The sequence below is a fragment of the Salvia hispanica genome, chromosome 3, assembly GCF_023119035.1.
Source record: "Salvia hispanica cultivar TCC Black 2014 chromosome 3, UniMelb_Shisp_WGS_1.0, whole genome shotgun sequence".
NCBI lineage: Eukaryota > Viridiplantae > Streptophyta > Magnoliopsida > Lamiales > Lamiaceae > Salvia > Salvia hispanica.
In genome coordinates, this window is record NC_062967.1 from 54,935,445 (window position 1) to 54,953,915 (window position 18,471).

An 18,471-nucleotide genomic window follows, 5' to 3' on the forward strand; every position below is an offset into this window, starting at 1 on the left:
TAAAAGCCACAACTCCAGAAACTCACAAGCTCATGTTTAAGAAATAGAGTTGGTTCATTACAATTCACATCGAGTTTGCAGAAGATATATCAATCATCGAACCATATTTATCAAAGAAATTTCACTTGAATTGCCCCAACAATTTTGAGAAATTAATCAACACAGGAGCAATGTGCCCATAAACTCTTAGTTCCAACATGTGGAGTAAGCACCACACCATTCAAATGAAACTTGTGAAAAACAACAAATATCATAAGATTCTTATAAAAATAGCACCATGCAATTGTTCCAATAATTTAAAAACAAGACCACAAGTCTTTGTGCCCGAAGCCATTTGGCTGAGGGCATATCTGCTGCCTAGGCGTCACACCTTATCCCGCGCTTAGCGGCTGACCGGATACCTGTTGAGTTTAAGCATATCAATAAGCGGATAAAAAAAACTTACAAGGATTCCTCTAGTAACGACGAGCGAACAGGAAAAAACCTAACTTAAAAATCAAACGGTCATGCCGTCCGAATTGTAGTGTAGAGAAGCATCCTCAGCTACGGACTGGAAAGGGGCATCAGAGAGGGTAAGAGCTTCGTTGGGCCCAGACCCCTATCGTATCACGAGGCATTGTCAAAGAGTCGGGTTGGAATTTAACCCCATTTAAGCGATAAATTCGGTCCAAAGCTATGTGCCAGAGAACTATAAGAGCATCTCCAATGCAAATAGCCCAGCCATAGGTCATAAAAAAATATTAAAAAAATACATTATATAGTTTTTCAAATATAAAAAAAAATTAAAAAATAGCGCTGGCCGATCGGCACGCCACAATGGCGGCCAGCGCATCGGCCAACACACCCGAATCGGCTAGCCCATGCTGCTTTTCTCGCCGATTCTCGGCTAGCCTGCTGCAATAGTTCGGCTAGCCGACTGGCTAGCTACGCGAATCGGCTAGCCGGTTGGTTAGCCGGCATTGGAGATGCTCCATCTCTAACATAAAAGAAAATATGGTCGCAATGTTATTAAATAATAAAAAAAATGTAATTTTAATAGGCGAAAAAAATAGTGCTAGGTTGTAGACTATCTAGGAAGAAAAAAAAAAAAATCCCTAGATTGACATTTCTGACTAAATTTGGCCATGGAACTCCAGTTTGCGGCTGATTCTCCGCCGCTCCATGCTATCGCCGCTGCCAAAATTGCCGGCATTTCTGTCAACGTTAAACCATCTCTCCCCTCTGGCTCGCCGCCAACTCTTTTACTAGAGACTGGGTATTTCCTCTCACAACGCAGCTGCTACTTAACATTAGTTTTGGAAGTTGTTAACAACGAACAACCATCTATCCTACACAATCTGGTTTTTGAGCTTTTACTAAGTATGTCGAGGATCTGGAAAATTGAACCACTGGCGTTAATCGAAGAGAAATTTAAATAGGGTTTTGGAGTTAGAATCATACTGCTATAGCATTAGATATTACTATAATTGAAGCTTTCTATTTGGATTGTGGATGCTGTCTGTGAAAGATAGATGAATCTCTTGTTTGCTTCTCTTCTTTTTAGCACTCACTTTATCTTTTCTCAATTTTCAGGAAGAGACTGTATGGAGCTAATGTGATTATTAGGTATATTGGTAGGATATCAAGCTTACCAGGTTTCTATGGACGAGATGCTTATCAGACGAGCCAGGTGCGTTTCTTCTGCAATCTAAACATGACTATTAGTAATTTATACTTATGATATTACTTATTTCAATTATCTTGGCTGCTGCTGATTTTATTTATTCATGAACCTTTTTATAATGTATATTTGGGTCATGTAGATCGATGAATGGATTGATTACGCCCCCACCTTTTCATCTGGATCCGAATTCGAAGGAGCATGCAGCTTTGTGGATGAGTATCTACTACTCAATACATTTCTCGCTGGTTTTAGCTTGTCAGTTGCAGATATTGCTGTCTGGACTGCTCTTGCTGGTAAAATTTAGGCATTTTTGTTATTCACTTTCTGTTTACCAATGATACATGTTTTGCTCTCTGAAAATTTATTTTTACAAACTTTTCCTGAAATTGATTACAAATGTTTTCGGTTTGCTATGGTTTTTTTCTTTTGTATATTTGCTTCATGGGACGCAAGTGCTTTACTTCTTAAAAAAATTGAAGTTCTTGTATACGTCCATGACAGGAGCTGGTTTGAGATGGGAAAGTTTAAGGAAATCTAAGAAGTACCAAAATTTGGTTCGGTGGTTCAACTCAATATCTTCTGAATATGATGCACAGCTGAGTGACTTTTCCTCTACATATCTTGGGAAAAGAGGTTCTGCAAAGGTAGCAGCTTCCAAGTCGAAGGAATCTCAAGCCTCTAATTCTCGGTCGAATGCAGTGGAGAATGGTGTGCATGCCAATGAAACTGCTGGCACACGAGCCTTTGAGGTTGATCTTCCAGATGCTGAGGTAGGAAAGGTGAAATTGCGGTTTGCACCAGAACCCAGTGGTTATCTCCATATAGGTCATTCGAAAGCTGCATTGTTAAACCAGTATTTTGCTGAGCGCTACAAAGGACAGGTTATTATACGTTTTGATGACACAAATCCAGACAAAGAAAGTAGTGAGTTTGTCGATAATCTGCTCAAAGATATTGAGACTCTTGGGATCAAGTACAGTGCTATAACATACACGTCAAACTACTTTCCCCAGATCATGGAAATGGCTGAAAAATTGATTCGTGAAGGTAAGGCCTATGTTGATGATACTCCACGCGAGAAAATGCAACAGGAAAGGATGGATGGCATAGAGTCGAGGTGCAGGAATAACAGTGTGGAGGAGAACTTGAAGTTGTGGAAGGAAATGATTAATGGTACAGAGAGGGGTTTGACTTGTTGTCTCCGTGGGAAATTGGACATGCAGGACCTGAACAAATCACTTAGGGATCCCGTGTATTACCGCTGCAATTTGACCCCTCACCACAGGATTGGAGCTAAATATAAGGTATACCCAACATATGATTTCTGCTGTCCCTTTGTTGATGCTGTGGAGGGTATCACACATGCTCTTAGATCAAGTGAGTACCATGACCGAAATGATCAGTATTACAGAATTCAGACTGATATGGGATTCAGAAAGGTCCATCTCTATGAATTTAGTCGACTGAATATGGTTTATACACTTCTTAGCAAGCGCAAGCTTCTTTGGTTTGTCCAAAACGGAAAGGTTGAAAGTTGGGATGACCCTCGCTTTCCTACTGTTCAAGGAATAGTGCGAAGAGGTCTGAAAATTGAAGCACTAATACAGTTTATTCTGGAACAAGTAAGTTGCAATTTGTACTATGTTAATAAGTATGTGATAGCACACTTTTGTGAATAAAGAATAGCTTACTCTTTTCTTGTTACTTTATATTTTGATTTCTTTGCAATGCTTGTGCGTAAGTTCGAGTTTTGTTTCCTCTTTCCTTTTTTCTCTGTGCTATGATGAATGAATCTAATATTTGATTTGCTTAACTCATTAGGGTGCATCGAAGAATCTGAATCTTATGGAGTGGGACAAACTCTGGGCAATTAATAAAAAGATAATTGATCCTGTGTGCCCTAGGCATACTGCTGTTATTGAGGAACGTCGTGTACTACTGATCCTAACTGATGGCCCCAAAGATCCTTTTGTACGCATTTTACCAAAACATAAAAAGTATGAAGGTGCTGGAGAGAAAGCCGTGACTTATTCAAATAGGTTATGGGTAGATTATGCAGATGCGGAAGCAATCTCTATGAATGAGGAAGTAACTCTAAAGGATTGGGGCAATGCAATTGTGAAGGAAATCAAGAAAGATGAAAATGGGATTGTGACTCAGCTGGTTGGAGTGTTGCATCTTGATGGTAGTGTTAAGAAGACAAAGTTGAAGCTCACCTGGCTATCAGATGGCAATGAACTAGTTAAACTCACTTTGGTTGACTTTGATTATCTTATTACAAAGAAGAAGGTAATTCTCAATATTTAGTACTCCATTTGTTAAGCTATATCTTTTAGTTGATTGGTTTTAATCTTATGTAAAATGTTTGATAACTAAAGCTTGAGGAAGATGAAGATTTCACGGATGTGGTCAATCCCTGTACGAGAACAGAGACATCAGCTCTTGGGGAGTCTGATATGCGGAACTTGAGGCGTGGCGATGTTATACAATTGGAGAGGAAAGGGTATTACAGATGTGATGTTCCTCTGATTCGACCTTCAAAGCCTATAGTCCTCTTCGCCATTCCAGATGGCAAGCAGCAAACTGTAGCGAAGTAAGAATAATCCCGGAATATCTCTTGGCATGAAGAAAATCAACGTTGATTACATGTCAAACACACTCGACTTGCTTAATCTTTGGTTATGTCTGATTTAACTGTTGAATGTTTTCCTCTTTTATCTGAACAATGATGCTTGTAGCTTGGCTGTGATGCCCTCATCTTTTTGAACAATTCACACTTCGACTCCTCTCATCGGTTGGAGGATTTGTTTTACCAATTAAGTTGCATTTCGTATGTAATCCTCTTTTGAGTGCATTAATTCAAATGAAAACATAATTCTGATCTTGTAAATTCGTGAATGGATAGAATAATAATTTATCCCTAAAGATAATCATTCGAAGAAACGATTCAAATTTTATTAGTAGAATTTATTATTTGGTTACAACAAAAAATAAAAAGGATGCAAGAAGGGTTGGAAATAATGAAATTAGTTGATCAGTTTTTAGGAGCAAATCTGGATTTGATCTTTTGCACTTCCTTGGTTCCAACCATGAAGGCCTTGGTCAAGACATTGTCAGGCACAGGCGGCGTTGCAGCGAAGAGCGTGGCGGCGATGGACTGAGTGCCGGGAAGCTGGCTGTTGAAGGCGGAGAGGACGGCCGCGGGGTTCTTGCCATTGTTCTTCTGGAAGTGGACGAGTCCCTTCGGAAAGGCGAACACATCGCCCTGCTTGATCGTCTTTGAGATGAGGACGTTTGCGGTGGTTATGAATCCGACGTCCAGCTCTCCCTCGAGCACGAACACCACTTCGGTGGCGCGTGGGTGCGTGTGCGGGGGATTCAGTCCCCCTGGCGCGTAGTCAATACGCGCCAGGGAGACTCCGAGGGTGTTGAGCCCTGGGATCTTCTGCACGTTGGCGCCGGTCACCAATGCCCCCATCGAGTTGTTGGTGGCGCCGGGCTTTCCTATTCCGGCGAAGAAGAAGTCCTCCGCCGTCACGTTTGACTTGCAAGGGTATCCGTTTACTTTCACACCTGTTTTTTAATCATTAATATAAATCACACATTGGCATCTAAATTCAATTCCAAAATCAATAGATTAATTTACCAGATTTGAGATCAGCAACACAGAGATCTTGAAGCATATCTGGATCGGCAGAAACGGAGTTGGTGAAGAGGAATAGAGCCATAATTAGAAGCAGCCTGCAAACAGCCATACCTCAGATTTCAAACCACAACTACACCTCTCTACTGTATCTGTGTGTTTGTAGTCTGTAGAAAAGTATGTAATAATGAGTAACAAGTTGAGACAAAAGTTATGAAGATAGGTGCTGTTTATATGCTTCAATTTCAATAATACTCTGAATAAAGGGTTTGGGGTGTTTGCTAAAGCACGAAACTAGGCTTCGTAGACAGAAAGTGATGAGGTCGATGGTATATCACAATATTTGTTTTTTTTATTTAGGTTTATTTGACTATAAATAATACCTCCTTCCGTAAAAATAGAAACTCTTCTATTTTAGAAAACATTTTTCTACCTTTTCTATTATTTTTTTTTTCTTTCTATCTCTCTTATTTTACAAAATTCCTACTCCTATCATTTCAATAGTTTTTATTTTCAAAAAAATGGAGGATTTTTACAAACTAACTTTATTTTGAATTTTTTCTATAAACTATTTTAATTCAAATACGATTTTGGTGTTAATTTGATTTTTTTTTCTTTAACATATTTGATTTTTAATTGATAGTGATGAGGATATAAGTTTTGATACTTTGGGGTGTATTGAGTTTTGACCAAGAAATAGATGAGAGCTTCGTGCCTTGCACGTGATTAAATTCTAATTATAGTAGTGTACTATACTCACATTTTTCACCAATAGATGCACACGACTTTCTATGTTTAAAATAATATTAATACGTAAAGCATAGCACATGAACGGCCTGACGCAGGCCTCGCTTTCATAAACTTTACGAAATGAAAATGTCTTCCAATTATGTTTCAAAATTTATAACTGAATATAGTCGATGGATATTGCATAAACATGTCATTGTGATTATCCGACCTACATATTAGTCTGTTTTGTGTCTTCCATATAAATAAATAAATAAATAATCCTAAACTTCGCCAAACATTTTAGTACTCAGTCCCGTCCTATAAAACTATGTCCGCTTTTCATTTTCTTCCGTCCTAAAAAAATGTGCATTCCATTGTTGCCTCTATCCCATAAAAAAGATGTGCATTCTATTTTTAGAAAATAATCTCAATTTATTATTCCTATAAATAAATTTATTTATAACTTATACCACCATTAAACATTATAATATGGGTGTTCCACTATCCACTAACACAACTGTAAATAACATTTTCTTAATTCTCTTATTTTATTAATTTTGTCTTATTTCTTGTGCTATATTAATTGTTCATATTTTTATGAGACGAGACGAAAGAAGTATTACCAGATTAATTGAAATTTAGTGTAAAGCTGCAAGTTCATGTTATTTTTGGACAAGACAACAAACACGATACTTATTTTTGTATAATTTTTGTAAGGCTACAAAGCGAGACACAGGTAGTTATAGGAGAGTGATCAATTGCTAATTCATCATTTAATTGCTAACTACAATTAAATTAAGGCCACATGATTTTAAAAAACGTGTGGTCTACAATTTGCCACGTGTAATTTTCGTTTTTATTAATTAAATCGAAAAAGATAAAAAAAACGCCAAATTAGGGTTTTGGATGAAAATGTCAATATAGTGTTTCAAAAATATCAACACAATGCTTTGAGAATGTCAACACAAATTTAGGATTGACATTGTATATGCTTCATATTGACATATTATCTTAGCTGCATTGACATTAACCTGTGTACGAAAAATACGAAAATTCTAGATTTTTTTTTCAAATTTTGACGTCGGAACATATGCATGTAGTATATCATTGGAATCCTTATAAAATTATCTTTAATTTGATATATGTTATATGAATTTAAAGTTTTGATATTTCTTTTAAAAGTTAGTCATAATTAACTTGACACTAATACCCCTATTGATATTTTTTCGAATTAATCGGCCTTATTGACGTTTTTTGTTGATCGTATTGACATTTCGTGGTTGATGATCTAGGCCTTTAATTTGAATATCTAATGACTATTATTGAGTTGTAGTTAGCAATTAAGCATTGAGTTAGCAATATAACACTCTCCGGTAGTTATAATGGTTGCATCAAAATGTAATTCATGAGTCTATTTAAATCGAAACTTGATTAAAGGTTGTCTTTCATTTTTCGAACTATTTTAACAAAGTGGAATAAATGCGCTTACAATCAACTTGTCAACATACAATTGTCAAGACTCAAGATTATGATGCATAAGCCTCCCCCTCCAAATCTCCAATATGAAAATAATAAACATCTCATTTTTTAATGTAAGTGTCAATTCCAGTGATATTCTCCGAAAAATAAAATGCATGTCCTTCAATTCTTCCCAACACCTGAGTTGGCCATTAAACATATTGAGCCCTAACATGAATATACTATTTCATTCGTCCCATTATAAATATAACAATTTCTTTTTTAGTTTATCCCACAAAAATAATAAGTAATAGTTTTTTCACAATTTAATATAAATATATTATTTTTTCTATTCACTTAACACATAAAATAACAACTCCTAAAATCTTGTGTCATTATGAAGTATGTCATATTATGGTATAAAAAGATTATTAAAGTTTATTGCAAGTTTAATAATGATTAGTTTGGCTTGGTTTAACGTGTAGAGATATTTTTTACTCCCTCCATCTCACAATAGGAGTTACATTTGGTGTGTGAAGAGTTTTAAGAAATGTAAAGGATAGTGAGTTGGAGAAGTTAGTGGAATATGAGGTCCACTTTTTTATATTGGTTTTATAATAGAATGCGAGTGATGTAGGACCTACTTTCCATTTATGGTAAAAGTGAATTGTAACTCTTATTGTGAGACGAACAAAATTAACAAAATGTGACTCTTATTGTGAGACGTAGAGAGTACTTTCTAAGAGCATCCCCAACAGTGCTCGTTGGCAAGAGCAGCCGTCGTGCCGTAAGCGCGACGAGTACCATGCTCGCCGCTGTGCTCTTGCCGACAGCACAGACATGCTCATTGGCAAGAGCACGGCCGTGCCAAAGAGCACACTGGCGTGGCGCATCCCCATTGGCCAACGGAAATTTCGTTGGAATTTCTTCTTTCTTTTTTTCTTTATCTCATGAGCAAGTTTGATATCAATCCCCATTCATAGAATAATTTTAGAAAATAAATTGGAATAAAATCAGCTCCAAGAGTCTACTATGAAATACTATGATTATGCACTATTTTGAGTAAGTAGGATTTGGAGGGATTTAAATAAATTAGATAAGAATGATTTGAATCAATTAGGTGCAGGTTTGGTGGGGTTATTACTTATTATATTGTAAACTACTATATATACTCTCGAGGTTTTGGATAAATGAATCCAAAAAAGATAAATTGTTATCGATCAGGCCTCGGTGAGAGGATTAATTGGCCTCCTAGAAGGATTGTCTCTTTCTTTTGTTTCAGTATTTCGAGTCATTAGAGCATCCACTATAGCACCGCTGCGCCGGCCGCCCCCTTCCCGGCTTAGCTGCGGCGATCTATAGGGTCGAAGGCATCCGCCCCGGGGGCGGACAAATTGGGTGGGGCGGACGGAAGTTCGCCGGCTTTGCGGCGAGGACGGGGCGTTGGAGAGAGAAAAGCGGCGGCCGCCGCGCCTACCTATTGCGCGGCGAACACCGCCGCGGCGGTCCGCCGGATTTTCCTTTTTTTTTTTTTTTAAATTCGAATTTGTTGGTTTTTTTATAAATATTCCTCCCATTTTCATCTTCTCTCCACACACTTCTTCAATCTCTATCCAAATTTTCTATCTCTAAAAACTTTTCAATTATGGATGATTTGTGGAATCAAGCATGGGATTCTTTGATTCAAGAGGTGCAGAGGGAGGCCGACGAGGAGGCGGCGGCGGCGATCCCTCGTGAGATTCGTCATCGTCGGACAATCCCACGAGACCATGTTGGAGCGGCTAAGCGGCTTATGGCCGACTACTTTAGCGATGAGCCTCGTTACCCGGCTGAGATTTTTCGTCGGCGTTTCAGAATGTCGCGACCGCTATTTACCCATATAGCGACGACATTGGCGGACCGGTTCGAGTGCTTCACACTCCGGAGTGATTGCACTGGCCGGATCGGACTGTCTACTTTGCAGAAATGCACCTCTGCAATTAGGCAGCTTGCCTATGCCGGACCGGCTGATATGTTCGACGAATACCTACAGATGGGTGAGACGACTAGTCTAAATGTGCTCCGGCAGTTTTGTAAGGGCATTCGGCAAGTCTTTGGTCCGGAGTTCCTACGAAAGCCAACCCCTGATGAGTGCCAGAGACTGCTAGATATGCACGGTGCGGTGCACAGTTTCCCAGGGATGATGGGCAGCATTGATTGCATGCATTGGGAGTGGAAAAATTGCCCGGTGGCGTGGAAAGGCCAGTTCACTACCGGTTTCAAGCAGAAAACATCCGTCGATGATCCTCGAAGCCGTTGCTGACTACCGTTTGCGGATCTGGCATGCATATTTTGGTGTTGCAGGTTCGAACAACGACATCAACGTTCTGCAGTCGTCGCCTATCTTCAATGATGAGTGCCGGGGAGAGGGTCCAGAGATCAGTTTTGTAGCAAACGGCACGCAGTATCGCAGGGGATACTATTTGGCAGATGGAATATACCCTCGTTGGCCCGTATTCGTCAAGACACTTCGCCAACCGGCTGGAGCGAAGAGACAATATTTTGCGCGCAAACAAGAGGCCGCTAGGAAAGATGTTGAGCGAGCTTTTGGTGTGCTCCAAGCGCGATGGGTCATTCTACGCTGCCCGGCACGAGTGTGGCACGAAGATGATGTCGCGGATATTATGGTAGCATGTATCATATTGCACAATATGATAATAGAAGATGAAGGATTTACGACAGAACGTTGGGCGCCAGAAGATGGTGCAAGTACAAGTCACGGCGTTGCCTCCGCGCCGATACAGATGGGTGTACCACGTAGTAATGAATATCTGATCCAACGTTTCGCTGATATACGCAGGAGCACAACACATGACCAACTCCAAGTCGATTTGATTGAAGAGATCTGGGCACGTAGGGGAGGCGGCGTAGCGTGAAGAACATTGTGTGATTTTCCGTAGATCAAATTTTCGTTGTAATTTTCCCCTCATTTTAATCCGACGAAAATTTAGTTTTCTATTTTAATTTTATTGAACTAGCCGTTTTTGCCTAATTATTTATAGTCCGATAATTTTAATTGTATTGAATTAAAATATACAACAAAAACAATAAAGTGAAATTTGTCCACTAAAAAGTGTCATCTATTGCTGCGAACACTTTTTTTTGTGGCTGTGGACAAATAAAATAGGGCTATGGACAAAAAAAAAAGTTGTCCACCAAAAAGTGTCCACCAACAGTGGATGCTCTTATATATCCCAATCTAGTTTCTATTCAAACATATTTTCCTCCTTCCTTTACTCTATATCAAAGTTTACCAAAATTAAAGCAGACATGCCATCTGAAGGTTTCGCGGAAATCATCCAAATAAGCCCAGTGTTCTCTTCACCAAGATAAACAGAACGTGAATGAGTACAAGTACTTGAAATTGAACAAATAGATGTGGTAATATCAAAGACATCACTGCCAAAAGAAACCTTACCCAAAACTAGAGAATCGATATTCCTCAGAAATGCGGTTACATACAAGAAATGATAGGATAAAGATCATATAAGAAGTATTTTGTCCTTCCAAATACATGTACTGCATAAGGAAATATCTAGTGAACATGAGAGCATTAGAACCTTACTCTGGTAGCATGATTAGGGGCGGATTTAGTAAAGGCATAGGATAGGAGGGGCATTTGAGTCACCTTATATTTTCTATTCCATGTATATATTACCAATTGTAAAATTTATTTCTTTAAATTTCTAAAATTTTCTTTATAGATAAATTGGCCCCCCTCCCTCCTGGCTCCACCCTGAGCATGATGGATTGTAAAAACATGAAATTATCCACTTGCATTTACAAGGAAAAAGTTAGCTGAAGCAATACCAAAGATAAATAAGATGCTACAGGATAGGAAATAACAATCTAGTAGAAAGACATTCCCTTCGCCCACAAAGAAAATGATCCTTTGAGGAGATTAGCAACCAATGTAAAATGACATATTAGCCTTACGCAAGCAATGTTTTGAACATTAGACAGCAATCCAGACTCTATTTCTATAAATCAATCTGATGCGTCCATTGAGATATCCAAGAGATGAAATTAGAGGTATGTTGGCACCCTAAATAAGGATGTGCCCTAGTGCTAACCTATTAATAAACTATATTTTGATTTAAGAGATTTTCATACTTTTGTAATTATTTGTTTGGATTTATATTTAATCGATTTTAGATTTTAATTAACTTTTCTCGTGTTAATTAAAGTTATTTATTTTTGTTTTTTTCTTATTTATTTTGAGATTAATTTAGTTGCAATATCGACTCAAGAATCACTCACAAAATGAAAAATTGGGTTATGGAGTGTATGAACGTACTTTTGTTGCAATATCAACTCAACAATCAAGGATGTTTTGCCTGGAGAAATTTCGTTCCACCCCGAGCACGATTCCTTTCGTGGTTTATTCTACAAGGCAAGCTCACTACTAACGATAGTGTTTCAAGAGTTGGTGTGAGTGGAATTGGGGATGATCGGTGTTATCTTTAAAGTTTGTCTGTGTGAATGGAATAAAGGGGTGATTGATGTGTTCTTTGCAAGATGAAGCAAGAAACAAAGGAGCACGTTATGTTTAGATGCAGGGTGTTAAGCAGTTTATGTGCTATCACTGTTGAAAGCAATGGCATATTAATATGAGTGTTCACAAAGAATAGATTGTATGCTTCTAAGCATGGAAAGGGTCTCCATTTGAAAGTTTGATAAGAAGCTTTGGATAACAATGTTCTATGTGATTACGTGGACTTTTTGGGACATAAGAAACAAAATCACATTTTAAGAGTCTCAACCTAATTGAGAGTTGAGAAGATATGCTTATTCCGGAGACTTGCCACTTGGACTTGAGGTTGATGTCTAAAATTTTCATTCTCACTTAGAAGAATGAATGAAAGTGAAAAGAAATTAGAGCATCGAAGAACCCAAGAATCCACGAAGGGACAAGAGCTCCTGACGGGAGCTGGAAAGCCAAAGCTGAACTCAAGAAAATGACGAGGGGTAAGCAAAGCTGTTTGATCTTACTTTTTGTGTCTGCTCGTGTCTTGATCATCGGATCTCTCTATTGGTGACTTAAGCCTTGAGTGTTCCTCTTGGGTAATTCTCTCTGCTAGTTCTTCTTTTTTTTCTCTTGTTGGTTTTGGGCTCAACGTCTCTATGCTTGCAGTTTTGGGTAGGATGGTGGTTAGTTTTTTGCGTTAGCTGTTTTATTAGTGTTTTTTGTTTGACTTTAGGGTTGTTGAATATAATTCGCTGCAACTGCAAGCTTGAGCATGTATTTTCTCTCATAAGAAAATAAAATAGTTACGATGACATTCATAATTTTTAGAAAATTATATAGATAGATTATGGATAAATCTATGTGACCACATATATTTACTAATTTGTGCATTAATTATTATGTCATCCCAAATATTTATATTTTTATGGGACGGATGAAATAAGTAATAACAACTATCCATGTTTATTTCCTATATTCTAGGATTCAATTTGTAAACAATATTATATTATTCATTTATAAATATAATATAAAAAGATTAGCATTCTTTTCTGTTATCGCGTTCTATAGGCATTGTCGCCTTTATGAATTTTAAGATTTATTTTTTTGTCTGTTCTATGCTACAAATTTTAAGATTGAATTTTGTTTCAAATTTTTATCCATTGTAACCTAGCTTCAACCACATCGTACCACTTAATATACATTTAATTCTGCTTGAAATATAATTCGTATATTATTATTTAATTAAATAAATTTTTTGAATGTACTTGAAATCTAACATTACAAATTTAGCTCAATTAGTAATTTATCATCATACGACCTTTTCATTCACGAGTTATGCTGCCTAGTTGTTTTATACTAATTGGTTCATAAGAGAAATACTAACTACATTAGTATTGATTGAGATCTAATGTTGGAAAGTAAATAGATCAATTATTAAATTATTGTCATCCTATGATTTGGGTTGTAAGAGAAATGCTAATAATATTAGTCTTGATTGAGATCTCGTATTAGTTTCGTTAAATGATTTTATAATATGTTAGAGATTTAATATTTTAAAATTGAGTTAGTGATTTACTTTTATCCAACCTTTTGATTTATTAGATAAATCCTAATGACATTATTGGTGTTTGATTAAATTATTATTTTGAATGTATTTGAGATTTAATATCACAAAAAAATAGATAGATTTGAGTGAATTATTCTCATTGAACTATTTGGATCATAAGAGAAATACTAAAAACATTAGTTTTGATTGATATCTAATATTACAAAGTAGATAGCTTAATGAGTAAAAGCCAAATATGATCCTAAACATATAACGTTTTTACGAATTTGGTCCAAGACATTACGTTTCGAATTATTTCGTCCCGTACATTTGAAATCGGGCTGAAATAAGTCCAAAATGGACAACACCGTTAAAAATAAACGGTCAACGACTATTTAGTCAATTTTGACCCATTTATGCATTTTAATTAAGAAGTTCAAATTTTTTTAAAATAAAAAATTAATTAATAATTTTAGTTTTTTAAGAATAATAATTAAATTAAATTTAGCCAAGTGACCGGTATCAACCCAAGCATCTCATTCTCCCACGATCTCTTCCGACATCGACTGATTGAGCATTACATTTGCTCCGGCGCCTCCTCCTCCTCCTCTGTTGGGAAATAAACACAGGCAATCACGAATATAAAAGGAGAATGAACACAACGAATTGTTTACCCAGTTCGATACAAAGTGTATCTACGTCTGGGGGCGATGCCAAGCCAGGGATTTCACTATATAATTTCAGGATGATTTTACAATGAGGGGACACCTCTATTTATAAGCAAAATAGAGAGCCCTAATTCTAGTCAACTAGGAAACATATTCCATAAGGAAATATCTTCTATGGAATAAATCTATCACAAGGAAATATACTTCTAGAAAACAAATCCTAAATATGGTAGGAGATTAGGCTCCATAATTAACAATCTCTCACTTGGAGACTAACAACTCCTACGCCACCATATCCTCGTGATCTCATCCCTGCATCCGCTTAGCATCTCCTAACCTTCTCATCAAGTTTCAAGGCCAATTGAAGCTATGCATAGCTTCAATTTCTCTAAGGTCACCACCTTAGTAAACATGTCTGCTGGATTCTCACTTCCAAGTATCTTCTCAAGTTGCAGGATTTTCATCTCCACTAGGTGTCGAATGTAATGATACTTCAACTCCACATGCTTTGTCCTAGAATGAAACGCTGGATTCTTTGCCAAGAAAATAGCACTCTGACTATCACTGTAGAGTCTGCTACTCTTGTTCTCCTTCCCAAGTTCATCTAAGAAACTCTGCAACCACACCATCTCCTTGCTTGCCTCCGTCGCGGCTACATATTCAGCCTCCGTAGTAGACAAAGCAACGGTCTTCTGCAACTTAGAAGTCCAGATGTCACGCTTAGAAAATGGCACGGGATTTTAGGAGATGTTATTTTGTGTGTTAAGTGGTGAGAGAAAATATAATTTTATAATTAATGTGAGAAGGGACTTTTTCCAAAAGAGGAAATATGACATCTTTTATGGAATAAAATAAAAAGGAAAGTGTGACTTCTTTTTGGAATGGAGGAAGGACAATATAAAAACATAAATTAAATTTAAATGGAATAAAAATGACATTCACTATTGCTGTATCATAAAAGTTAATAAGTACTCATTCAAATCAATTTTCAACGTAAATTAAATTATAGGATGCAATCATGTTATAATTGCGTCAATTTCAATGTACACTTTTTATCTATAAATATATATATAATTGATAGCTTATAATTTACTTTCTCACCTTCTTCTATTGAATTATGAATTCTCTGCAAAATGAAAAAAAAAATGATTATCGTATGGTTACGTCACTCTTTACCAATAGTAGTATATTCATATTAGTCTATTGTATGCATTTCTTTTGTATGATTATTATATTCCAAACATTATGATTTTTTTAGCGGAAAAAAAATTGAAATCACAAAATTCACATTCCTTAAGGATCTAAAGTATAGTAATACTAAATCAATCATCAGGGTCTGGTGTGTGAGTATTTTTTAAATGACTAAATATGGAGACAAAACAAATTTCATTTCCGTGGAATGTATTTTCCAATGCCGAATGGTATGGATTTTGTTTCTTATCTTATTACGTTTTTTTTCGTTATTTATCTTAAACCATTAATCGTTATTCTTTTCCATGAGGAGCAAATAGTATTGAAGGAATATTTTCCGGCACTTTATAAAAAAGGTTTCCTTAACAAATTAGGGATGAACCAATTGTTTCTGTTTCTCATGTTTTGCGAGAAGATATAAATTCAGCCCCTTATTACAAATCATGATATTACATGTACAATTACCATGTTCTCCAAAACACAAATATATGAAGTCACGATCGAACCACAAATTCTCAAAATTAAAATTCTGCTTTAAATATTTGAGCTAATTAAGCAGATAGAAAATGTTGCTTGGGCTTTTTGATAATTTGTATTATTATTTTATTATTATTGTTATTATTATTATTATTTGATTTTAATATTATCTCGGCTTCTATTTTTTTTACTAGAATCATTGGTTTATCGTTGACCACAACAAGGTTATTACACAATCATTTTGTTTTTGTTTTCTACTTAAATGTTTATTTGCTTGCAGGCATAACATAATTTGTCGTACATTGTGGGAAAAATATTGTAGATTCGTTACTTATCATAAAAATCCAACAAAACTTTTCACTTCCTTAAATTTATAACATTTATATCGATTATTTGTCTCTAGATGGGATATGTAACATCGTCAATTGTAATATGAGAAACTGACATATAGAACATTAATTTCAGCAAATGTAGCAAATTAAGAACGTTATTTGGTCAATTTAGTTTTACAACTTTGCATTAACTATAGTTAATATTGTAAAAAAATTATTGTATGAATTTAAATTAGTTACAATGATATAAATAGAAGAAATTATATAACCCGTTAGTATTATTTATTCCATACAAAAGGAAATAATCGCAATGTCCTAAAAATATTTAAGTAATTAATTCAAAATTAAATTTACTATCATGAAATTAAACTGATCCACTTGGTATTACTTTAACCATTAGATCTCTCCATCTAACGGTTAGGAATTGGTCTCAATTTTGGATTACTATTTAGTTAGCCACTGATAACACACTATATTATATACTCCCTCCGTCCTATAATAGATGTCATACTTGGGCATTGGCACGGGGTTTTAGGTAATGTTTTTTTGTGTATTGGGTAGAGAGAGAAAATAATATATTTATATTAATGTGAGAAGGAGCTTTTTCCGAGAAAAGAAATTTAACATCTTTAATGGGACAAACTAAAAAGGAAAGTGCGTCATTTATTATAGGACGGAGGGAGTAATGTTTTATACAAGTAACTTTATTAAATTGTCATAGACTCATAATAGTGGTTGCTATCCGAATAATAGCAATATTATTTTAGATTATTGCAATTAAAGATTTGTCATAGCTGTTGCTACAATATCATAGTATTAAAGATTGTTGCAATATTATGAGCAACTTTTCCAAATAGTCATACGGTGGTTGCTATAATTGGGGGTGGGAAAAATACTGGAATACTGAAATATGACACTTAACATATTGGAAAAAATATTGAAAATATCAGTTTTTTCGTTATACGGCAATGTTTGATACGGTATCATACCGTATTGAAATCTTTTGATACTGCACCGGTATCAATTTTCTTATACCGCTCTATACTGTGGTAAACCGAATATATGGTATATACTATAAAATCGTTAAACCGCAGTATTCTGAATACTTGGTGCATGCCGAAAAATCGGTATATGTTGAAATATTATATTATATTTAATATATTTATATATAGAACAGAAATGAAAAGAAAAAATCTCCAAAAATCCTACTTTTAAATTTTTGTGTATAAAATAGATTTATTTTTGCATAACGGTATACAGTATATCGTACCGTACTTCAGATACTATAAAAAGTGTGGTATACCGCAATAACGGCATAAAAAATTAACCATACAAAATTTGTGATATACAGAAAATTCGGTATGGTGTCGATATGGTATTTTGTCATACCGCAATTTTCGGTACGTCAGCGGTATGACGTTCTCGGTACCGACCCCCACCCCCTAGCTTATAATGTTACACTCCCCTCTGTCCCAATTAAATTGGTACAAAACTTTTGAACACATAAATTAAGAAATTGTGTTGAAAAGTAAGAGAGATAAATAAAGTAGAAAAAATAAAGAGAGAGTAAAGTAGGTGATGAAATAAAATAAGAGCGATTAGATATTTTGATTTTTGTCAAAAAGGGAAATGACTCAAACTTAATTGGGATGTGTATTAATTTTTTTTTTAACTGTAAAATGTAATTAATACATGTAACTTTAATTCAAATTTAAAAGATAAGAAGAGGGGGAATTCAGATTCAAGAAAACAAAATGAGTTGAAGGGTAATAAAGTCTTTTTTATTTATTCACTAAGTACCAATATTTTCTTATATAATTATTGGTTGAATTTACTTATATAAGCATCACTCAAAGATTATATTGTGTTTATTAAATGAGATGTACTTGATGTGTGCATCGAGAAATCCATGGAAGCAGCATCGAGTTGTCCGGTTACTAATAAAGTGTAAATGAGATGTACTAGTGAGTGTACATAATCTCATAGTACAAATCTCACTGTTCATTCACAAATTTTGATGAGATCTCTTTCTAAGGTTTCTCTCTTAGTTATAGGACAGACTGAAACTCACTTAGTCTCGGTTACGGTTCCTTGTTTGGACCTTTTTGTGATTGGTTAACTGGTATGTTAAATGAACCGGTCATCTAGCCAGCCCTCTAATTTGTAATCAATATGAACTAATTTAATTACAATTTTAAGGTTATTAAATAAACACTTCTATTTGGTCGATTAAATAAACCCAACAAAACATAGAAAA

The 18,471-nt window shown here is 35.7% G+C and overlaps 3 protein-coding genes across 3 annotated transcripts; 2 read left to right on the forward strand and 1 right to left on the reverse strand.

Moving 5' to 3' along the window:
• The first annotated feature begins 1,072 nt into the window (after positions 1 to 1,072).
• Positions 1,073 to 4,479, forward strand: LOC125213290 (glutamate--tRNA ligase, cytoplasmic-like). Its single transcript, XM_048113748.1, has 6 exons — positions 1,073 to 1,255; positions 1,573 to 1,669; positions 1,803 to 1,956; positions 2,165 to 3,285; positions 3,485 to 3,952; positions 4,042 to 4,479. Exons 1-6 carry the CDS (start codon positions 1,125 to 1,127, stop codon positions 4,258 to 4,260), a joined length of 2,190 nt encoding a protein of 729 aa, XP_047969705.1. The 5' UTR covers positions 1,073 to 1,124; the 3' UTR covers positions 4,261 to 4,479.
• A 111-nt stretch (positions 4,480 to 4,590) lies between these two features.
• On the reverse strand, positions 4,591 to 5,621 carry LOC125213291 (germin-like protein subfamily 2 member 1). Its single transcript, XM_048113749.1, has 2 exons — positions 5,310 to 5,621; positions 4,591 to 5,236 (listed from the first exon to the last, which is right to left on the reverse strand). The coding sequence occupies exons 1-2, from the start codon at positions 5,416 to 5,418 to the stop codon at positions 4,698 to 4,700; spliced, it is 648 nt and encodes a 215-aa protein (XP_047969706.1). The 5' UTR covers positions 5,419 to 5,621; the 3' UTR covers positions 4,591 to 4,697.
• Positions 5,622 to 9,138: 3,517 nt separating this feature from the next.
• On the forward strand, positions 9,139 to 10,408 carry LOC125210544. Its single transcript, XM_048110087.1, has 2 exons — positions 9,139 to 9,748; positions 9,837 to 10,408. Exons 1-2 carry the CDS (start codon positions 9,139 to 9,141, stop codon positions 10,406 to 10,408), a joined length of 1,182 nt encoding a protein of 393 aa, XP_047966044.1.
• The last annotated feature ends 8,063 nt before the right edge of the window (positions 10,409 to 18,471 follow it).

Excerpts from the sequence above, each read along its gene's own strand:
- LOC125213290 (XM_048113748.1), top strand. The coding sequence starts at position 1,125 with ATGGAACTCCAGTTTGCGGCTGATTCTCCGCCGCTCCATGCTATCGCC. Across the intron at positions 1,256-1,572 it reads ACTCTTTTACTAGAGACTGG|GAAGAGACTGTATGGAGCTA; the intron begins GTATTTCCTCTC and ends CTCAATTTTCAG. Across the intron at positions 1,670-1,802 it reads ATGCTTATCAGACGAGCCAG|ATCGATGAATGGATTGATTA; the intron begins GTGCGTTTCTTC and ends TGGGTCATGTAG.
- LOC125213291 (XM_048113749.1), bottom strand. The coding sequence starts at position 5,418 with ATGGCTGTTTGCAGGCTGCTTCTAATTATGGCTCTATTCCTCTTCACC. Across the intron at positions 5,237-5,309 it reads TGTTGCTGATCTCAAATCTG|GTGTGAAAGTAAACGGATAC; the intron begins GTAAATTAATCT and ends ATTAAAAAACAG.
- LOC125210544 (XM_048110087.1), top strand. The coding sequence starts at position 9,139 with ATGGATGATTTGTGGAATCAAGCATGGGATTCTTTGATTCAAGAGGTG. Across the intron at positions 9,749-9,836 it reads GAAAGGCCAGTTCACTACCG|GTTCGAACAACGACATCAAC; the intron begins GTTTCAAGCAGA and ends TTGGTGTTGCAG.